The 17,619-nt window shown below is 39.3% G+C and overlaps 1 protein-coding gene across 4 annotated transcripts in view; it reads right to left on the bottom strand.

Annotated features, from left to right (window-relative positions):
* LOC134802350 (zinc finger protein 37-like) overlaps nucleotides 1-17,619 on the bottom strand; it is a 47,034-nt gene that overhangs the window by 16,352 nt on the left and 13,063 nt on the right. For 3 of the 4 annotated variants that reach the window (XM_063774970.1, XM_063774967.1, XM_063774969.1), the window contains 7 exons: nucleotides 9,901-10,050; nucleotides 7,398-7,483; nucleotides 5,822-5,900; nucleotides 4,711-4,788; nucleotides 3,682-3,773; nucleotides 1,482-1,578; nucleotides 383-469 (listed from right to left, as the gene is read on the bottom strand). In XM_063774970.1, coding sequence (XP_063631040.1) covers nucleotides 383-469; nucleotides 1,482-1,578; nucleotides 3,682-3,773; nucleotides 4,711-4,788; nucleotides 5,822-5,900; nucleotides 7,398-7,483; nucleotides 9,901-10,050 — 669 coding nt within the window. The remainder of the gene's footprint in view (nucleotides 1-382; nucleotides 470-1,481; nucleotides 1,579-3,681; nucleotides 3,774-4,710; nucleotides 4,789-5,821; nucleotides 5,901-7,397; nucleotides 7,484-9,900; nucleotides 10,051-17,619) is intronic. The other variant, XM_063774968.1, reaches the window with a different exon arrangement.

Below are 17,619 nucleotides of genomic sequence, written 5' to 3'. Positions count from 1 at the left end.
AGCGCATCAGGGATGTTCGCAGAAGCTCGCGTGGACTGCTTTTATGCGACTATGCGCAAACGATGCACATCCCTGGTGCGCCGGGTGCGGGCCAGCCCCAACCCTATCCTGTGTGTGATAGCGGACAGACTTGACTGCCCGTATATGAGACACTGCTGCGAAATGCATGTTTCCAGCAGTGTATATATATTGTAATAGTTAATTAGGTACTAACATTAGGAACGTAAGTCTACTAACAAATCTGTACGAGTACATAGTTGCTCGAAATAAATATTTTTCATTTCATAACGAAATTTCGATTTTCTTGACCCCCAGATTGTGATGGATTGTGGTAGTAGCGCCCCCTACGCAGAGTTTCGCGTAATATTCCCTATTGACGTACCGGATCCTGAACTGCTGCTGTCAGAGTCAGATCCCGAGCTGTCCTCGAGTTTCTCCACTCTATCCGAGTCCTTCACCGAGGCCCGACCTGGAAACATACATACAACTAACTGACAGATGGAAACTGGTGAGCAAATTGAAACAGAGAAAGATTTTTATCTTTCCAATGGATGTAAATGTATGAATGTACCTGGGCCCTTACAAGCAAAAATACGAGAAAGTTAGAAGTATGCCAAAACTCCATGCAGAGGAGCCTATTAGACATCAAATTAAAAGAAAGAGAAAGACTAACGGACATTAGACAAAAAACAATGGTGATCCCCATAACAAAAATTTTCAAAAAACTTAAGTGGAGATGGACGGGTCATACGATCAGAGGCCCAAACAAATGGTCACAGAAACTAAGCCACTGGTACCCCAGAGATGCTAAAAGAAAGAGAGACAGACAGATACTAAGGTGGGAAGATGATATAAAGAAGGTTGCTGGACCAGCTTGGAGTAGGGAAGCGCGGGAGAGAGAGCGCTGGAAGGTTTTAGAGGAGGCCTATGTCAGTGGAAAAGCTAGATAATTAAAAAAAATAGAGGAAATAAATTAAAACATGTAACTACACATAGTATCTAGCAATAAAGGCTATCTTTATCTTTAAATGTATGAATGTTTTAGAATTAATCCGCTGCTGAAAATTGTTAAGCATTACTTTTCGTTCGTTGCAACGAACTGATAAACTCCGCTACTTGAAGCTCGATGTCGACTACGAAATAACTCGCGGTTTGGTAAGAAAACTGATGAATGGAGTTACCACTCTTTCCTTACTTACTGAACAACTTTTTCTATGGGACCAGCCCCGAAATCCCAAAGAAAATTTGGCCTTCCCATAGAAAACGTCGTGGATATCAACGTTTTCTATGGGAAGGCCAAACTCGACCAAAATGTATGAAACGGCCAAAAAAATTTTGTGGTTTCGGAGTTGGTCCCATAGAAAAAGTTGTTCAGCATGGCATGGCCTACCTAATCACCTCGCTCAATATGGCTAACGGTCCATAAATGACCCTGTATGTCGTTATGACTATACCTACATTTATCTATGATGTGGTCGTACCTTCAGAGCTCCTCACGGAGAGCACGTCGTCGTCCTGCGCCCGCTCGTCGGGTTTCTTGAACTTGGCCGCCAGCAAGTGGGCTTCGTACAATTCATCCTGCGAATAATTAAAAAAAAAAATATATATTATTGATCAAATAAGTAACACAGCATTACAGTAAAACCAAGGCACTGTGAAACTACAAATTAAAAAAAATATAAGGAGACAAAGAAAAACAAACACATAAAAACAGGACAAGTGCGAGTCGGCCTCGCACACCGAGGGTTCCGTACTTTTTAGTATTTGTTGTTATAGCGGCAACAGAAATACATCATCTGTGAAAATTTCAACTGTCTAGCTATCACGGTTCGTGAGATACAGACTGGTGACAGACGGACGGACGGACGGACAGCGGAGTCTTAGTAATAGGGTCCCGTTTTACCCCTTGGGTACGGAACCCTAAAAATGAGATACAAATTAAACATTGGATTTGGGCGACGACGTAACGTAGTTAATAGTTCTTACAAATAAATATCAGGGGACATCTTACACAGATCAACCTAGCCCCAAACTAAGCAAAGCTTGTGCTATTAGACCGCGGGCAAGGAGCAAATATCGTCAGTCATCGCCTCCCGCTTGATACTTTGTCAAATGATAGTTTAGATGCTATCATGAATTAAAAAATAGTCAGCCGGTTGTATCGCGGTGGAAAGACCGTCAGTTGATCATGTCCGCAAATCCATAAGGCGTTAATTGAAATGCCTGATGAAATCCTACATGCAAAGTTTCATGATTTACTTATTACTATAATAAAAAGGTACAGTGCTTATTTTTTACATGTTTATGCAAGTAGCTGACGGTCTTTCCACCGCTATACAACCGGCTGACGGTTGTTTTTATTAATAATAACGTCTAAACTATCTTCTGACAAAGTATCAGCCGGGACGCGATGACAAGTTTTATTTTATTTTTTTACATGTTTCGGTGGCTGCCATTCCTCAATCCACCAACGGAGCGCCAGCTGACGTCCATGAGGGATCATACATAGCCGTTAACCAATATACGAGCTGTCACCCGGGAGGCGATTGATCATGGAAATCTGTTCGTGGCTCGCGGTCCATATGGCTGCTAGGCGACGATATACATACTTATATACATAGAAAACATCCATAACTCAGGAACAAATATTTGTGTTCATCACACAAATGCCCTTAGCGGGATTCGAACCCAGGAAGATCGGCTTCACAGGCAGGGTCTACCCACTAGGCCAGACCGGTCGTCAATTATGTATTAAATTTCAATCAAATCTGGGAAAATCAAAGGTAAATAAGCGTCACTTGCACTTACTATACTTTTACTTTAAAAGAAAACAAATGTAATTATGATTTCGCGAGTTTTTAGGGTTCCGTACCCAAAGGGTCGCAACGCCGCACCAACGCGTCTATTCTCGAAGAGCTTCATATTACCACCCGGCTTTCAACTACATGCTTCCAGAGAATGTTGACCTTCTTTGGCCACGTGGCCCGCCAAGACCCGTCCAGTTTTGAAAAGCTCGTTCTGGTTGGGTGCGTCGAAGGGAGAAGAAGTAGAGGCAGGGCTCCAACTCGGTGGTCTGATGCCATACGCGACGCTACGGGCGTCAACATCCAGGGGCAATACAGCTGGCCCAAGACAGGGAGGTTTGGAGAGCGGTGGTGAAGAACTGCACTCCTGATGGTCACGACCCTCAGCCTTGAGGAACCGACAAAGAAGAAGACCCAAAGGGTAAAAACGGATCCTATTACTAAGACTCCACTGTCCGCCCGTCCATCCGTCTGTCTGTTCGGCAGTTGAAATTTTCACAGCTGGTGTATTTCTGTTGCCGCTATGACAACAAATACTAAAAAGTACGGAACCCTCGGTGGGCGAGTCCGACTCGCACTTGTTAGTATTCTATTGACACATTGGTTTGTAGACACTATACTTATATTATATCTTTAGGTATTTAAATAAAAGTAAACAAAATCTACCCTCAAATGGCTCCTCAAGCCAGTTGAGGGTAGATGAAAACATTACACGATCAAATAATGTAGGTTAAAGTCAGGTCGTTCAGTCACTGATCCAGGCGGTTATGTATTTGGTCAGTTAACCAATAAATGTTATAACTACCCGAAAATTTGCAAGTTGTTCGTTTACTTTTATTTAAATACCTAAAGATACAGAGTATAATAATTAACATACCTTATCTATGTTTGCGTATTTCTCGTGTATATGTCTGAGTGCGCGGAGATTCTCGTCGAGGCTCAGAGAATCTGAGGCTTGGCTCGGGGACCCTGCACAATATAAACAAGCTGGATATTAATTACCGTAAAAGTATAAAACTTTGCCCTTTAACATAACTTTGCTCACCGCGTCACAGTTCAGTAAAACTTAAAAGTAGTAACAGATACACACTGTGAAGAAAGTGTATCTGTTTTTTTCTCAACTGTGACGCGGTGGGCAAAGTTATAAAGGGCAAAGATTCATACTTTTAGGATAGTCTGTGAGGAAAGAGAAGAGTTATAGAATCATCACTCAATTAGAAAAATTACAAATCGAAAAAATGCCACATCATTCATAGACTAACAAATCACTAGACCGTCAATCCCCTTGACCAGCGCGTATAGTATGAATTATCTCAGGTGATTTTTTCGGGCTCGGGCCCTAATCTGTTAAACAAAAGGTATTGTTTGCTTTATGCAGTGGTTACACTACTTACTGCTAATAGCCCCGACATAAGTAACGGGAACAAGCCCGTTTAAAAAGCAAATTTACCATTCTAATTATATGGTTCAGGTTCACTAAACAGCCCATTCGGAGATAACACGTTTTGTTATCTCCAAAGCCAAGACCACCCTGATTGTTCTCTGAATCAACTGTCACATGAATATGAACCTTAAGACTATCATGACAGATGCTTTTTAAAAGACATTGGTTGCTTTGGCACGTGCTGAAGATCGCTCTTGAAAGAAACAAAGGCTTTTGCTTAACGGATTAGGGCCCGAGCCTGAAAAAATCATCTGAGATAATTCATACTATATCCAAAACGCTGCTTCGTAGTCGACATCTAGCGGCAAATAGGGGATTTATCAGTACGACTGCTACTTGATACTATGCGTGTCTGCATAGTCTGTGTGCCTGGGACTCGCGAGGGATTAATTGAACTCTATTGCCTAGGTAATATGGGTGATTAGACATACCAATAGTAAGTCTGTGGGTCCCTCCACATACCTAGGTCCGGTTCGTCGTCGCTGTCCAGAGTGATGGGCTCATTGTTGTCCGGCATCAGGTTACTCCTCACACGGATCTCTGAAAACGGACATGTTAGCTTTAACCACGATATCACAGAATAAATAATAGTACTAGGTACAGACTCACTCTCAAAAACAAAACGCGTCTGCTGCGATCAGCACAGATATGGCCGCTAGGTGGCGACAGCGCCACGCGCGGCTTTTGGCTAGCTACCAAAATTGGTGTGGAACGGATGTACTTTTAGCTACCTGTAGCAAAGCGACGAAATCGCGGAGTGAGCCACGCCTGACGATATCCTCATAGGTCATAGACTATCGGGACGAATATGGGTCAATAATATTACAAGTCAATAATATTGACTCAGTATTCTTATTGTTGTAATGTTTTTTGTCCCCAAAAAAATGTGACGGAGTGGTGCTTTTTGTATGAGGTGAAATTTAGTTTTTAATTTTTCTTGTGTGTATTATTATCTTCAGCTAGAAAGACATGCACTGGACTTTTTTTATTTATTTGATAAAAGAAAAACTACAAACGTGACAGAGTAGTCAGAAACAAGACAACGAAAATAATGTTGACCCATACAGGGTGCAAAAAAATAAGTGCACTCCCTTTGCCAGGGAGGTTTTGGGATTATACTGAGCAACTTTTACTATGGGACCAACCCCGAAATCGTGGAATTTGTATGTTTATTTGTAAAAAATGTATCTGACGTTGTACCAATAAAGATTATCTTATCTTCACTTTTTTCAAATTTGGGATTTTTTTATCTTATTTCTAGTTAGAATCACGAGCTCTTTCGATCCTAATAGAAGAAAACAAGATCCTAATAGAAGAAGTCGGACGCGCCCACCGAGGGTTCCGTACTTTTTACTATTTGTTGTTATTGCGGCAACAGAACTACATCATCTCTGAAAATTTGAACTGCCTAGCTATCACGGTTCTAGAGATACAGCCTGGTGACAGACAGACGGACAATGGAGTCTTAGCAATAGAGTCCCGTTTTTACCCTTTGGGTATGGAACCCTAAAAAGTGTAAGTTAGCCTATACTGACTAGTCATTGTCGAATTGACAACGGTCGATCGTACTCACTGGGTTGCTGTGGCTTGTGGTTGTTGGCGTCCTTTCGGGGGCGCCCCCGTTTGCCCTTCACTCGCTCGGCTGCTGGCGGCTGTCGAAACATCATTTCAAAAAATAAATACATATAAAAATGATCGGCTAAAAATTTTGGTACAAGCTTTTATCGCTGACTGTACTTTTCATTCCACAGGCAACTAATACCTACATTACCTACTCATCGAGACATTTCCAACAACCCCAAACACAATTCGTTTGCGTTGTTTTTATCACAGAGTTTCTATGGCCATCTTCTGTCTCCACCATCAGATCAGCTCGATGGTACCACAATATTGCATTGTCACCCGACTTACATATGTATGCAAATTTTCATCTTCATCGGAAACCGGGAAGTGGGTCAAATTTAACTTGCAAGATTTGACCCTTACAAACATACATAGGTACATTGCAATTTAATAAAAAGCTTGTATACACATACATACCAGATGAAAGAAATTATTGGGCTCTGGAAATTTTGAATGTATTCTCTTTTATTTCTATACGAGTTCAATACTCGAATTTAACTTGTACTAGTACACGGGGACTCACGGTTAATGTAATAATAAAAGGCCAATTCCCTTGACATGCGCGTTACCAAAACGCTGCTTATTTTCATAGTCAACATCTAGCGTCAAGTAGCGGATTTATCAGTATCGCTACTTGACACTAGATGTCGCGGATTTAGCGACAAACAAAAAATGTAATGGTGAACAGTTTTCAGCTAATATTATATACGAAACTATATTAGTTGTAAATTGTTAAGCATTATTTTATATTTATTTATTCAGTTTGATCTTTTATTTATATCAATTACTAGTAGTCTTATAGGGACAAGCTTGCCTTTGTACATTGTTTTTATTGTGTTTGTAATCTGTCTTATGTACAATAAAGTGTTTACCTACATACATACATACTAGTTAAAATTTATGTTCCTTATTTATTTCTCCTCTTAAGTTAGGTTATTTATAATATGCATATAAAAGTAAAATATAAAAACATTTACAAAACAATATAAAATACATATAAACACATTATAAAAAACCTAACCTAGATTGCCGCCGGCAGCGGGGCTTGGCCCAAGCTGCCGGTGGTCAGGGCCGCAGAGTGAGGAACCGACGTACTATACGCGCCGTGTCCAAAATTACCGCCTTCTGCATCTGACCCTTGATCCAACCACCCAGCGAGAGTCTCTCTAGGTGTTGGTCGAGACTCTAAATTTATGTTATTAATATTAAAATGAAAAACTACCATCGTCAAACGTTTAGGTTATACGTCAAATGCATACATTTGCAAACTCTGTCATATTTTGTTCACAGATGTAGTGTATAATTATTTTTCATCGTTTTTTCACGGAAACATACGAACGTGTCCAGCTATTATACGAACGTTTCCAAGAAAATACGATGGAAAACAATTATGCACTACATCTGTACATTATTTGCTATTTCTATTGAACTCCACTTTAGATTAATGCGGCCCGGAAGAGAGCTGCCCGCGCGACTTCTCTATAAATCTCCTGAGATAAGTGCCAAGTGCAACACCTAAAACTCACCGAGTCCTTATTAACTCCAGGGGCTCGCTTGGTATACTTGCGCTTGACCCTTGGGGTCTCGCCGGCCGACGAGGACGCCGCTGATTCTGCAAACACAAGCTCATTAGGCCTCGAACCCAGGCAGAGCCCCATATACTCGAAATATCCCGTCATAGTATGAAGGAATCAATCATTAACTTAAGAGTTATTCTCTTGTCGGTGGACTATCTTCCAGCTTTCCCTTCCAGCTCTTTGACTTTTTGATACGACACGACCCCTACTTTTTCTTTCACTTGCTTCAAAAAGCTGTGTCTGGGTTTTCCTCTACCCCGTTTGCGTCCTATCCGCCCCTCCAGGATAGTTTTCAAGAAGTGTTCGTGTCGTATTAAGAGCCCATCAACGTGCACACTAGCGCCACTGCTTAAGAATCGTGATTATTTAAATTTAACGACAGGTATTTAAAAAAGGGGGCCGCTTCGGACTGTATTGTGTATTTAAGTACCTTTTGAATACATCAAACTAGTTTTTATGTTGCTGGATTCGTCGATCTATGAGCTCAAAACAAAAACGGCCGTTTTAACTTTGGACGCTTAAATACCTGTCGTTAAATTTAAATAATCACGATTATTTAGCAGTGGCGCTAGTGTGCTCGTTGATGGGCTCTTAAGTGTCCAATTATTTTTCCGCGTCCATTTGCAATGGATATGAAGGGATATCTGACCAATAGATGCAGAAACGTGAATCGCTGGTCGTTTTGCCACGTTCCCACTAAGTTGTTACCGGTGGTAACAATGGGGTTGGCAACTGTCAAGGGTTTGCATAGATAACGCCATCATAGCTAGCCCCTTTTTCTATGCTCCTATTTGGCTTAAAAACTGGCATCCAGGGCTTAAAATTCCATTACAAAAACAAAAGTAAGACATAATTTTAGGGATTAGGGGCTATGCTGGCGCCATCTGCTAAATACTTCGACCGGCCAACCCCATTGAGATTTACGGGCGATAATAGGATTGTTTCCTATAGACATAGATACCGGCTAGGTATGTATTGTATAGCACCATTCTAATTCTAGAAACCAACGGTAACCTGAAAGCTCATATGGCGCAGCAGGTGACGCACGGTTTTGCCAGTTTTCCCGCCCTAAGCCAGTAATGTATGAAAATCCATTGGCATCTTGCTAAAGATTAAGTTGAGAATAATATTTCATAGAAAGCTCGGTTAAAACTTCTTATAAGTAGGTTTTTTCTTTGTATGGAGTGAGCCATCTATCCTTACTTATTTCTCTATGCCCTGGCTTAAAACCTGCATGTACATGTTAAGGAAAATTCTCGACAAGTATTGAAAATATGACAAGAAATAAAAAATTAGAACCGGTATTGCTAACTAAAAAAAATTTAACAGATAGGTACAGCAGAAGTAGAAAAGATATTCACTTCACAAAATACCTGTTTTACAAAAATAACATCAATTTCACCGTTTACTAACTACATACACATACAATAAACAAATAACATAAATACTAATTTATACAAATATTAATTAGTGATGTTAGTAAAAAATACATTAGTAAAATTTCTATCTACGTAAACCCATCTCAACACATCAATGTAAAATTTGGATGCATATGTTTTCTACCAATCAGTTTAATAAAAACTACCATGCGACGATCAAATCTACCAAACTTGAGCAATTTCATTTATTTCTTATTTTTCTTAAAAAAAATTTTTCTTACTCAAAATCCACTTCTGATCCCCAGTTCTAAATTTAGTTAAGAAATATTTATTTGCAGTTTTCCGGTAGGTCACAAAATATACGTGTAAAAAGTCAAAAACGTCACAATCCGGAACTGATATTTTGGAACTTTGAGTGAGAAAAAAGTAAGTTTTTAACTCTGAAATTCTATTGTGTTCAAAATTAGAACACAACATTTTTTTAAATAAACACCCATTTCCTGTCTACATATAAACATAATATTAAGTAACAATAACACCTATTAGCATTACCCCGATTTAAAGGCAATCAGCCCAGAAACATATTTTTAAATAAATAATTTAAAATTGCTGAGAAATGCTTTGAATCTGAGAGGCACACTTACTCAAGAAGACACTTATTGAAGACGTTAAAAATTATTTAATAAATCAACTACTATTTTTGTACTGTAAGTATATCATAATATTAATTGTGTGTAAATCGTTCATGTAAATAAATATAAATTATTTAATAATCTTCGCTTTTATTTTAATATATACTTTTTAAACTCATTTTCTACCATTACATGTTCATTTCATATTTTTGCAATGCAAAAATTGTCTACTGCGCTTTGCAAAAAAATATTTTATACCTCATGCATTAAAAATCCAGCTTGAGACAGCGTGTTTACGAACCGGTGCTAGTTTTTTGACATTCACTAAAACATTTTTTTTATACGGCTTGCCTTCCTCGAGTAAACCGGCGTGCCTCTCATCAGCTTCAGCCGTTGCACTACCTACAGAGCACATGCACGGGCCTAAACATGAACCTTTACCTTTCCTCCTAATCAATTTCGTATTCCGTCGGATAACCACCTTTTTGTCGCCAATCTTTCGCGCCACGCGCTGCGGCATTTTTTTGAGGGACTTTTTTGGCGGTAACTTTCTCGACCGCGTAAGTATTTTCGTTGATTTCAGTACTTTAGCTTGAAAATATGACAATACAATGATGATTCTTAAGTGTTCCTGATGTCCCGGGTTAGTATGGATAGTGAATTACACATACGAAACAAAAAAAGCTTTTTTTTTCTTGGCGAAAAAAAGCTTTTTTTTCGTGGCGAAAACATTTCTAGTTCACGTTTTCCTTTTCATCTAAAAAAAAGCTTTATTTATTTCGTAGTGAAGTTACTTTTTGGGTTCAAACAAGTTTTGATTTCGGGAATTGATGTCTTGTATTTATAGTCTCATTATTAAAAGAAAAAGATAGAACTTACTAGTATATAGGTCCTTCAAATATCATTAAATTGTTAAGTGTATCTTTGTTATTTCCCAAAATCAATACTTTAATTATAATGTGTGTTAAGTGAATAAACAAAAGAAAACTAATCTGTGTTAAAACACATAATGTTCGGAAATATAGCGAAATGGGTAATATAAATTGAATTATTTTCTTAAAAATACTTTTTGTTCCTATTTTATTCATACCACAGGCAAGATTAATTATTTTTAATTCTTATCAATTCAGGACTATGTTTATTCAATTAATATAAAATCAACTTTTATTATAAGAACCACGAAAATATGAAAATAAATCAAGTAACTGTCTTATAGAGAATATCTATAATTGATGAAATAAAATTTTATTTCGGTGTTGTTCCCATAGTAATTAATTCAGTTTTAATAACCCATTGTATTGTATATACGCCTTGTGCGACTGCGAATTTCTTAAAAGCTATCTCATGGTAGGTTATGTGACTTATGCGTATTTGTGATATTCTTGAGGTAGTGCTATACCCGTTATTCATAAAATTTTACAAGCCACAATTAGTTACTATGTTTTAATCCTTTGCTTACAAATAATGACAGAGTAATAAAACGATTAATAGCTAATTGAGGCTTGTAGTGCCTTTATGAATAAAGCCAGACTGGTAATAGCTATGAAGAAACTGGCAGGACAGACGTGACTATCAGTAACCATATTTCAATGAAGTTCACGAAAAGTAAGACTTGTACTGTTCTGGCATAATTTAAGCGAAATGTGTCCAAACCGATTGGGGTCATCCATTAATTACATTACACAAAATTTCGACTTTTTAGACCCCCCTACTCCCTTGTCACACTATTTCATAGGGAAAAGATAGATCGTTAATGGGTATTTTCACATGAAAGTGTACCATTTACTTTTTTTCCAAAAACCATCAACTTTTGGGTTATTTAGACTCAGAATCTCTATCTATTTAAAAAGAAATCCTACTCCTACTATTTCACCCAGTATCAAAATTCACACTTGTAACCGAACGCAATCACCAACATCTTCCTGTTCTTGCCAGCCGATCGACAGAGCTACTTCCGTAAAATATCTTGGGATAGTAATTGACGAGAAGCTGGATTTCAAGGAGCACATAAAAACCACAGCAAATCGGGTACGCAAACTTATTTACGTTTTTAAAATTTTACGTAACTCCGCAAACAAATCATTGCTCAGAACAGTCTACATTAGCATCTGCCAATCTGTACTGGCATACTGCATAACTGCTTGGGGCGGAGCATGCAAAACCCACTTGATTACTCTGGAGAGGGCGCAACGAGCTGTCATCAAGGTCTCCCTTCGAAAACCAATTAGATACGCTACCAAACTAGTGTACAGCGATCTGGATGTCCTCAGTGCTCGTGGTATTTTTATCCTCCGTGTGGTATCAAGGATTCACGGAGAAGTCTTGAAGTCCTCCAACTACGACTGCATGCTACAAAAACGCACATTCAAAGTCCCAGTTCCCCCAACTGTATCAGCTTTCGCTCAACGTCTGCCTAACTTCATCCATCCGTTTGTCTACAATAAAGTCAACACTAAATAAATAAATATTGGGGACATCTTACACAGATCAAACCTAGCCCCAAACTAAGCAAGGCTTGTACTATGGGTACTAGGCGACGATACACATACTTGTATAGATAAATACATACTTATATACATAGAAAACAACCATGACTCAGGAACAAATATTAGTGTTCATCACACAAATAAATGCCCTTACTGGGATTCGAACCCAGGACCATCGGCTTAGCAGACAGGGTCACTATCCACTAGACCAGACCGGTCGTCACTAGACCACACCGGTCGTCTGTTAGGGAAGTTCAGAAAAAAATATCTTCATGGCTCAGCTCCCTTTCCTAAGAGGACATAGAAGAACTTCTAAAAGTTGATAAATAACCACTTTTTCTTTTCACATACAAACACACATACATTTATATATGACGGCGCGACGTCATCGTACCATTGTAAACACGTGCGGCGGGTCGAGTCAGGTGTCACGCCACCTGTGCGCCACTATCCCCACCGCCCCTCCACCGGACTTGTTTGCGTTCGTCTATAAATGCAGGTGCAAAATGGAGCGGGGATCATTATTGCTTGGTACGTGGCTTCGGCCTGACGCTCGTGTCCCTAGTGTAAATTTGAAATTGTAAAATTAATTATTAAGGTGATTTTGAAGTAAAGCAATAAAATCTGATTTGAAACGCAAAAGTATTTCTTTGTTACCGTCGCCATGTCTGGTACTTGGACGACATCAGAAGTGTCGGATCCCACGCCACAGCAAACTTCAAATAATACGGATGGAATTTCACTTCTTACCATGTTTTCCACTGGTGTTGAAGCAATCCTTCAAAAAATAGCTGATAATGTTGCTACCCCGGCAGTTGGCCCACGAACAATGTTGCTGCCTTTCGATCCGGAGACCTCGGACGCCGATATTGAAAATTGGTGTTTGCTAAGTGAGTTGATCATCGAGAAAAAAAAGCTAGACGGAGTGGACTTGATTTTGGCCCTTACGCACTCTCTTAAGGGCCGAGCTGCGACATGCCTTACAAAAGTACAACCGGATAAACTCTCCTGGGCTACCATTAAAGAAATGTTGATATCATCATTTTCTAAACCAATGATGATGCAGGATTACTTCGATCAAGTAATAAAATTTAGATTAAATGATAAGGAAAGTCCAGCCGAAGCGGGAATGCGTCTGTGGCAGCTTATAGAAAAAATTCCAGATGCCAATCTACCCGAAAACGTTATGACTGGATTTTCTATTTCTGTCCTTTCTCAGTGTGATGACAAAATCCGCCGGGAACTAAATTCAGTGGTTATAAACAACAAACATCAGCTGTTCCGCACACTCCGGAGTTTTACTTTGAAACGGAAACTGGAAGAACCCTCTAGTTCTGAAAACGACCCAAAGAAACAACGGTTGTCGACGTTTCGTGGAGCATGCCATTTCTGCGGAAAAATTGGCCACCGTGGACAGGACTGCAGAGAAAAACAGCGTCTTACTTCTAAAAACCAGTCGTCTTTCACTAAAACGGAACAGACCAAACCTACCGGAGTCTGCTACATATGCAACGACCCAGGGCATATTGCTAGCGCCTGCCCTATGCGTTGGAAGAAAAGAGAAGATACCACAGCCAGCACCAGCGGCACCAAACAAGTAAACCTGTGTTCGAGGTCGGCGCGAGGTGTGTTACAGATAAGTGATGTTCAATTACCTTTTTTATTTGATTCAGGTTCAGAATGCAGTCTTATTAAACAAAGTTATGGCAATCTCATAAAGGGTGAAAGGTTGAATAAGAAATTTATTTTGAAAGGTTTAGGACCCAATAACGTGGTTTGCTCATCACAAATTAAATGTCCGACTACAGTAAATGATTGCCAATTTGATGTAACCTATCATGTTTTACCTGACGAATACTTGACTGATGATGTTATATTAGGTCGTGATATTCTCGAGGAGGGCATTAAGGTTGAAATTAGTGTCGATAATTTGGTCTTAATCACACATAAAGTTTCCAATACTTGTTCCAAATCAGATTTTATTGCTTTACTTCAAAATCACCTTAATAATTAATTTTACAATTTCAAATTTACACTAGGGACACGAGCGTCAGGCCGAAGCCACGTACCAAGCAATAATGATCCCCGCTCCATTTTGCACCTGCATTTATAGACGAACGCAAACAAGTCCGGTGGAGGGGCGGTGGGGATAGTGGCGCACAGGTGGCGTGACACCTGACTCGACCCGCCGCACGTGTTTACAATGGTACGATGACGTCGCGCCGTCACGGCCATGCTGACATGCGTACGTCCTCGTACGAGCACTTTCAAATATCTGGGAAAGAAAAGTAAAAGTTAATGCTCGCTCATCCTGACCCAGTAATTAGGAATTAATAAAGTGAAGAAGAAGAAATAATCGAGGGTGATCCTTCAAGTCAGAAACGCGACTGGTCCGGCCCCCTTGGGCCCTTCAGTATGAACTATACTTTTTTCTTCCTTTTTTTTTATTTTTTTTTTTTTTTTTTTTTTTCTAATCACTGGACCGACCTTTTGTTGTCCTTCAGTGTATGAAAAGCCTGGACCAGTCTATGGACCCTTCAGGACTACTATTGTCACTGGACCGACCGTTATTGGTCCTTCAGTACCCCTTCAGTTACGACACACACCTACGACATCAGGCAAGGCATCCTCTTCCGGAAAATTGAGCGTGGAAAAGTTACAAAATGGCTACCTATTTTGCCGCGTTCATTAATTTGGTCTGCGATTAATCACGTTCACAATGAAATAAAACATCTTGGCTTTGAAAAAACACTTGACAAATTATATGACCTGTACTGGTTCCAAAACATGTCAAAATTTGTCAAAAAAATTATTGACTCATGCGTAGTATGCAAAGCGTCCAAGGGCGCGTCAGGCGCTCAACAAGTCCGTTTACACCCGATTCCAAAACTTACTATCCCATGGCATACTATTCATCTTGATTTAACTGGCAAACTTAGCGGAAAAAGTGAGCGTAAAGAGTATTGCTCTGTTATCATAGACGCTTTTACAAAATATGTCCTCCTTGAACACACTGTAACACTGAACTGTTCTGACGCGGTAAATGCTGTTAAAAATGCAGTTAATCTATTTGGCGCACCAAAGCGAATAATTGCCGATAGGGGCCGATCGTATGACAACACTCATTTCAAGAACTTTTGTAAAGATAATAATATCGAACTCCATCTCATTGCAACCGGAGCTAGCAGGGCAAACGGACAAGTTGAACGCGTTATGCGAACTTTAAAAGGTCTACTAACCATAGTAGAGTGTGATTCACAAGTTCGGTGGCAGGACCAATTAGGAGATATTCAGTTAGCTTTGAACAGTACCCGTTGTAGAGTCACAGGTTACACACCTTTGGAATTAATGTTTGGTATACAAGGTAATTCATTAGAACTCTCAAAAATATCTCCGAACATGAATGGCGCCGAACGGCTTGACCTTGAATCAATCAGATTAAATGCATCCAATAATATCCAAAAACAATCACAGTCAGACACCATTCGATTTAATAGAGGCAAAGCTCGAGTACGACCCTTTTTGATAGGAGATTTTGTATTTGTAAAATGCGAAGAAAGGCACCAAACCAAATTGGACCGTAAATATAAGGGGCCTTTTAAAGTCATTGCTATTTTAGACAATGACCGGTACGAATTGACGCATGTAAATGGAACCAATAGAGTCTTTAAATATTCCCATGAAAAATTACGTGAAGTACCCCGTGGGCTATCTGGCTTGATAGAAGTGGCAGAAAATCTTAGTCATGATGACGTGACGGCGACTAACAATAATAACGACATACAAGTCGATGAAGTATACCCGATTCCGGATAATACATTACAAAGTCGTTATTCTCGTACGTCCTCAGTAGAATCACTTGAGTCTCAGCCTAGGCTTGTCATCACTGATGCAATGGTACATAGGGAATATTAAAATAAAAACAGTCATAAAAAGGGGAGTCAAAAAAAAATATTACAAAAAAAAAATAGTAATAAGAATATCCGGTCCAGTTAAAACTGAAGGGGTACTGAAGGACCAATAACGGTCGGTCCAGTGACAATAGTAGTCCTGAAGGGTCCATAGACTGGTCCAGGCTTTTCATACACTGAAGGACAACAAAAGGTCGGTCCAGTGATTAGAAAAAAAAAAAAAAAAAAAAAAATAAAAAAAAAGGAAGAAAAAAGTATAGTTCATACTGAAGGGCCCAAGGGGGCCGGACCAGTCGCGTTTCTGACTTGAAGGATCACCCTCGATTATTTCTTCTTCTTCACTTTATTAATTCCTAATTACTGGGTCAGGATGAGCGAGCATTAACTTTTACTTTTCTTTCCCAGATATTTGAAAGTGCTCGTACGAGGACGTACGCATGTCAGCATGGCCGTGACGGCGCGACGTCATCGTACCATTGTAAACACGTGCGGCGGGTCGAGTCAGGTGTCACGCCACCTGTGCGCCACTATCCCCACCGCCCCTCCACCGGACTTGTTTGCGTTCGTCTATAAATGCAGGTGCAAAATGGAGCGGGGATCATTATTGCTTGGTACGTGGCTTCGGCCTGACGCTCGTGTCCCTAGTGTAAATTTGAAATTGTAAAATTAATTATTAAGGTGATTTTGAAGTAAAGCAATAAAATCTGATTTGAAACGCAAAAGTATTTCTTTGTTACCGTCGCCATGTCTGGTACTTGGACGACATATATATACACACACACACACACAAACACACATTCACTAGCAACAATTAACTTGATTGAGTCGCACGCTGATGGATAAGTTTAAATTTTATCTAGGTTAATTTATTTTTATTATAATTTAAGATAGTTTTACAATTGTTTGTGTCTTAATTCATTTATTGTAAAAATAATTTCTGTTAGTAAGTATTTCCCCTTCCTTGGCTTTAAGTTTCAATTGTATAAACTCACTTGAGTCTGGGTTACCTACGAGACAGGCTGAGCCTAGTGTAGGAACCAGAGCAACCTGATATAATATACTTCTTAGCTGAGGTACCTACACTTTGTCAATTGTACATAATTAGGATAATCTTAGCACCCCTGAAAATGTTTTTGTGTATTACCTACAATAAATTTTTAATTTTTTTGTTTTTGTGAAATAAAAATTTCAGTTTTGTAACGCATTTTGTATGTGATATTTTGTTACAAAACTGACACCCAAAATTTGTATGAAAAATCTAAATAACTCAAAAGTTGATGGTTTTTCGAAAAAAGTAAATGGTACCATTTTTTTCTGAACTCCCCCCACCCCCTGTTGCTGTGACGTAATATGTGGATGATCCCATTTGTGGTATGACAAATGAAGTGAATAATCCTTTCCCATTGTATTTTTACGGAAACGCACGAACGTGTCATGCTATTTCAGTCAGTCTCAGTACAAAAAGTACTGAGGTTGACTGAAGTAGCATGATAATACGATGGGAAAGGATTATTCGCTACATATGTAGATAATTTGGCTTCAATATTCTAGCAATATACAAGGTGCCCACAAGGAACCCGAGACATTTTAACCACGCATTTTAAAATGAGGGTTTCCGCGATCGATATTTTCACTAGATGGCAGCACCGTGACGAGAGGTCTTTTTGACAGCTGCTGTCAAAATCCACCAATAAAAAAACATGGTAAAACATGATTGGTGGATTATGACAGCTAGACCTCTCGCCACGATGATGTCATCTAAA

This window comes from Cydia splendana, chromosome 24, assembly GCF_910591565.1.
Source record: "Cydia splendana chromosome 24, ilCydSple1.2, whole genome shotgun sequence".
In the NCBI taxonomy this organism is placed as follows: Eukaryota; Metazoa; Arthropoda; class Insecta; order Lepidoptera; family Tortricidae; genus Cydia; species Cydia splendana.
This window is presented reverse-complemented; position numbering and strand designations above follow the sequence as displayed.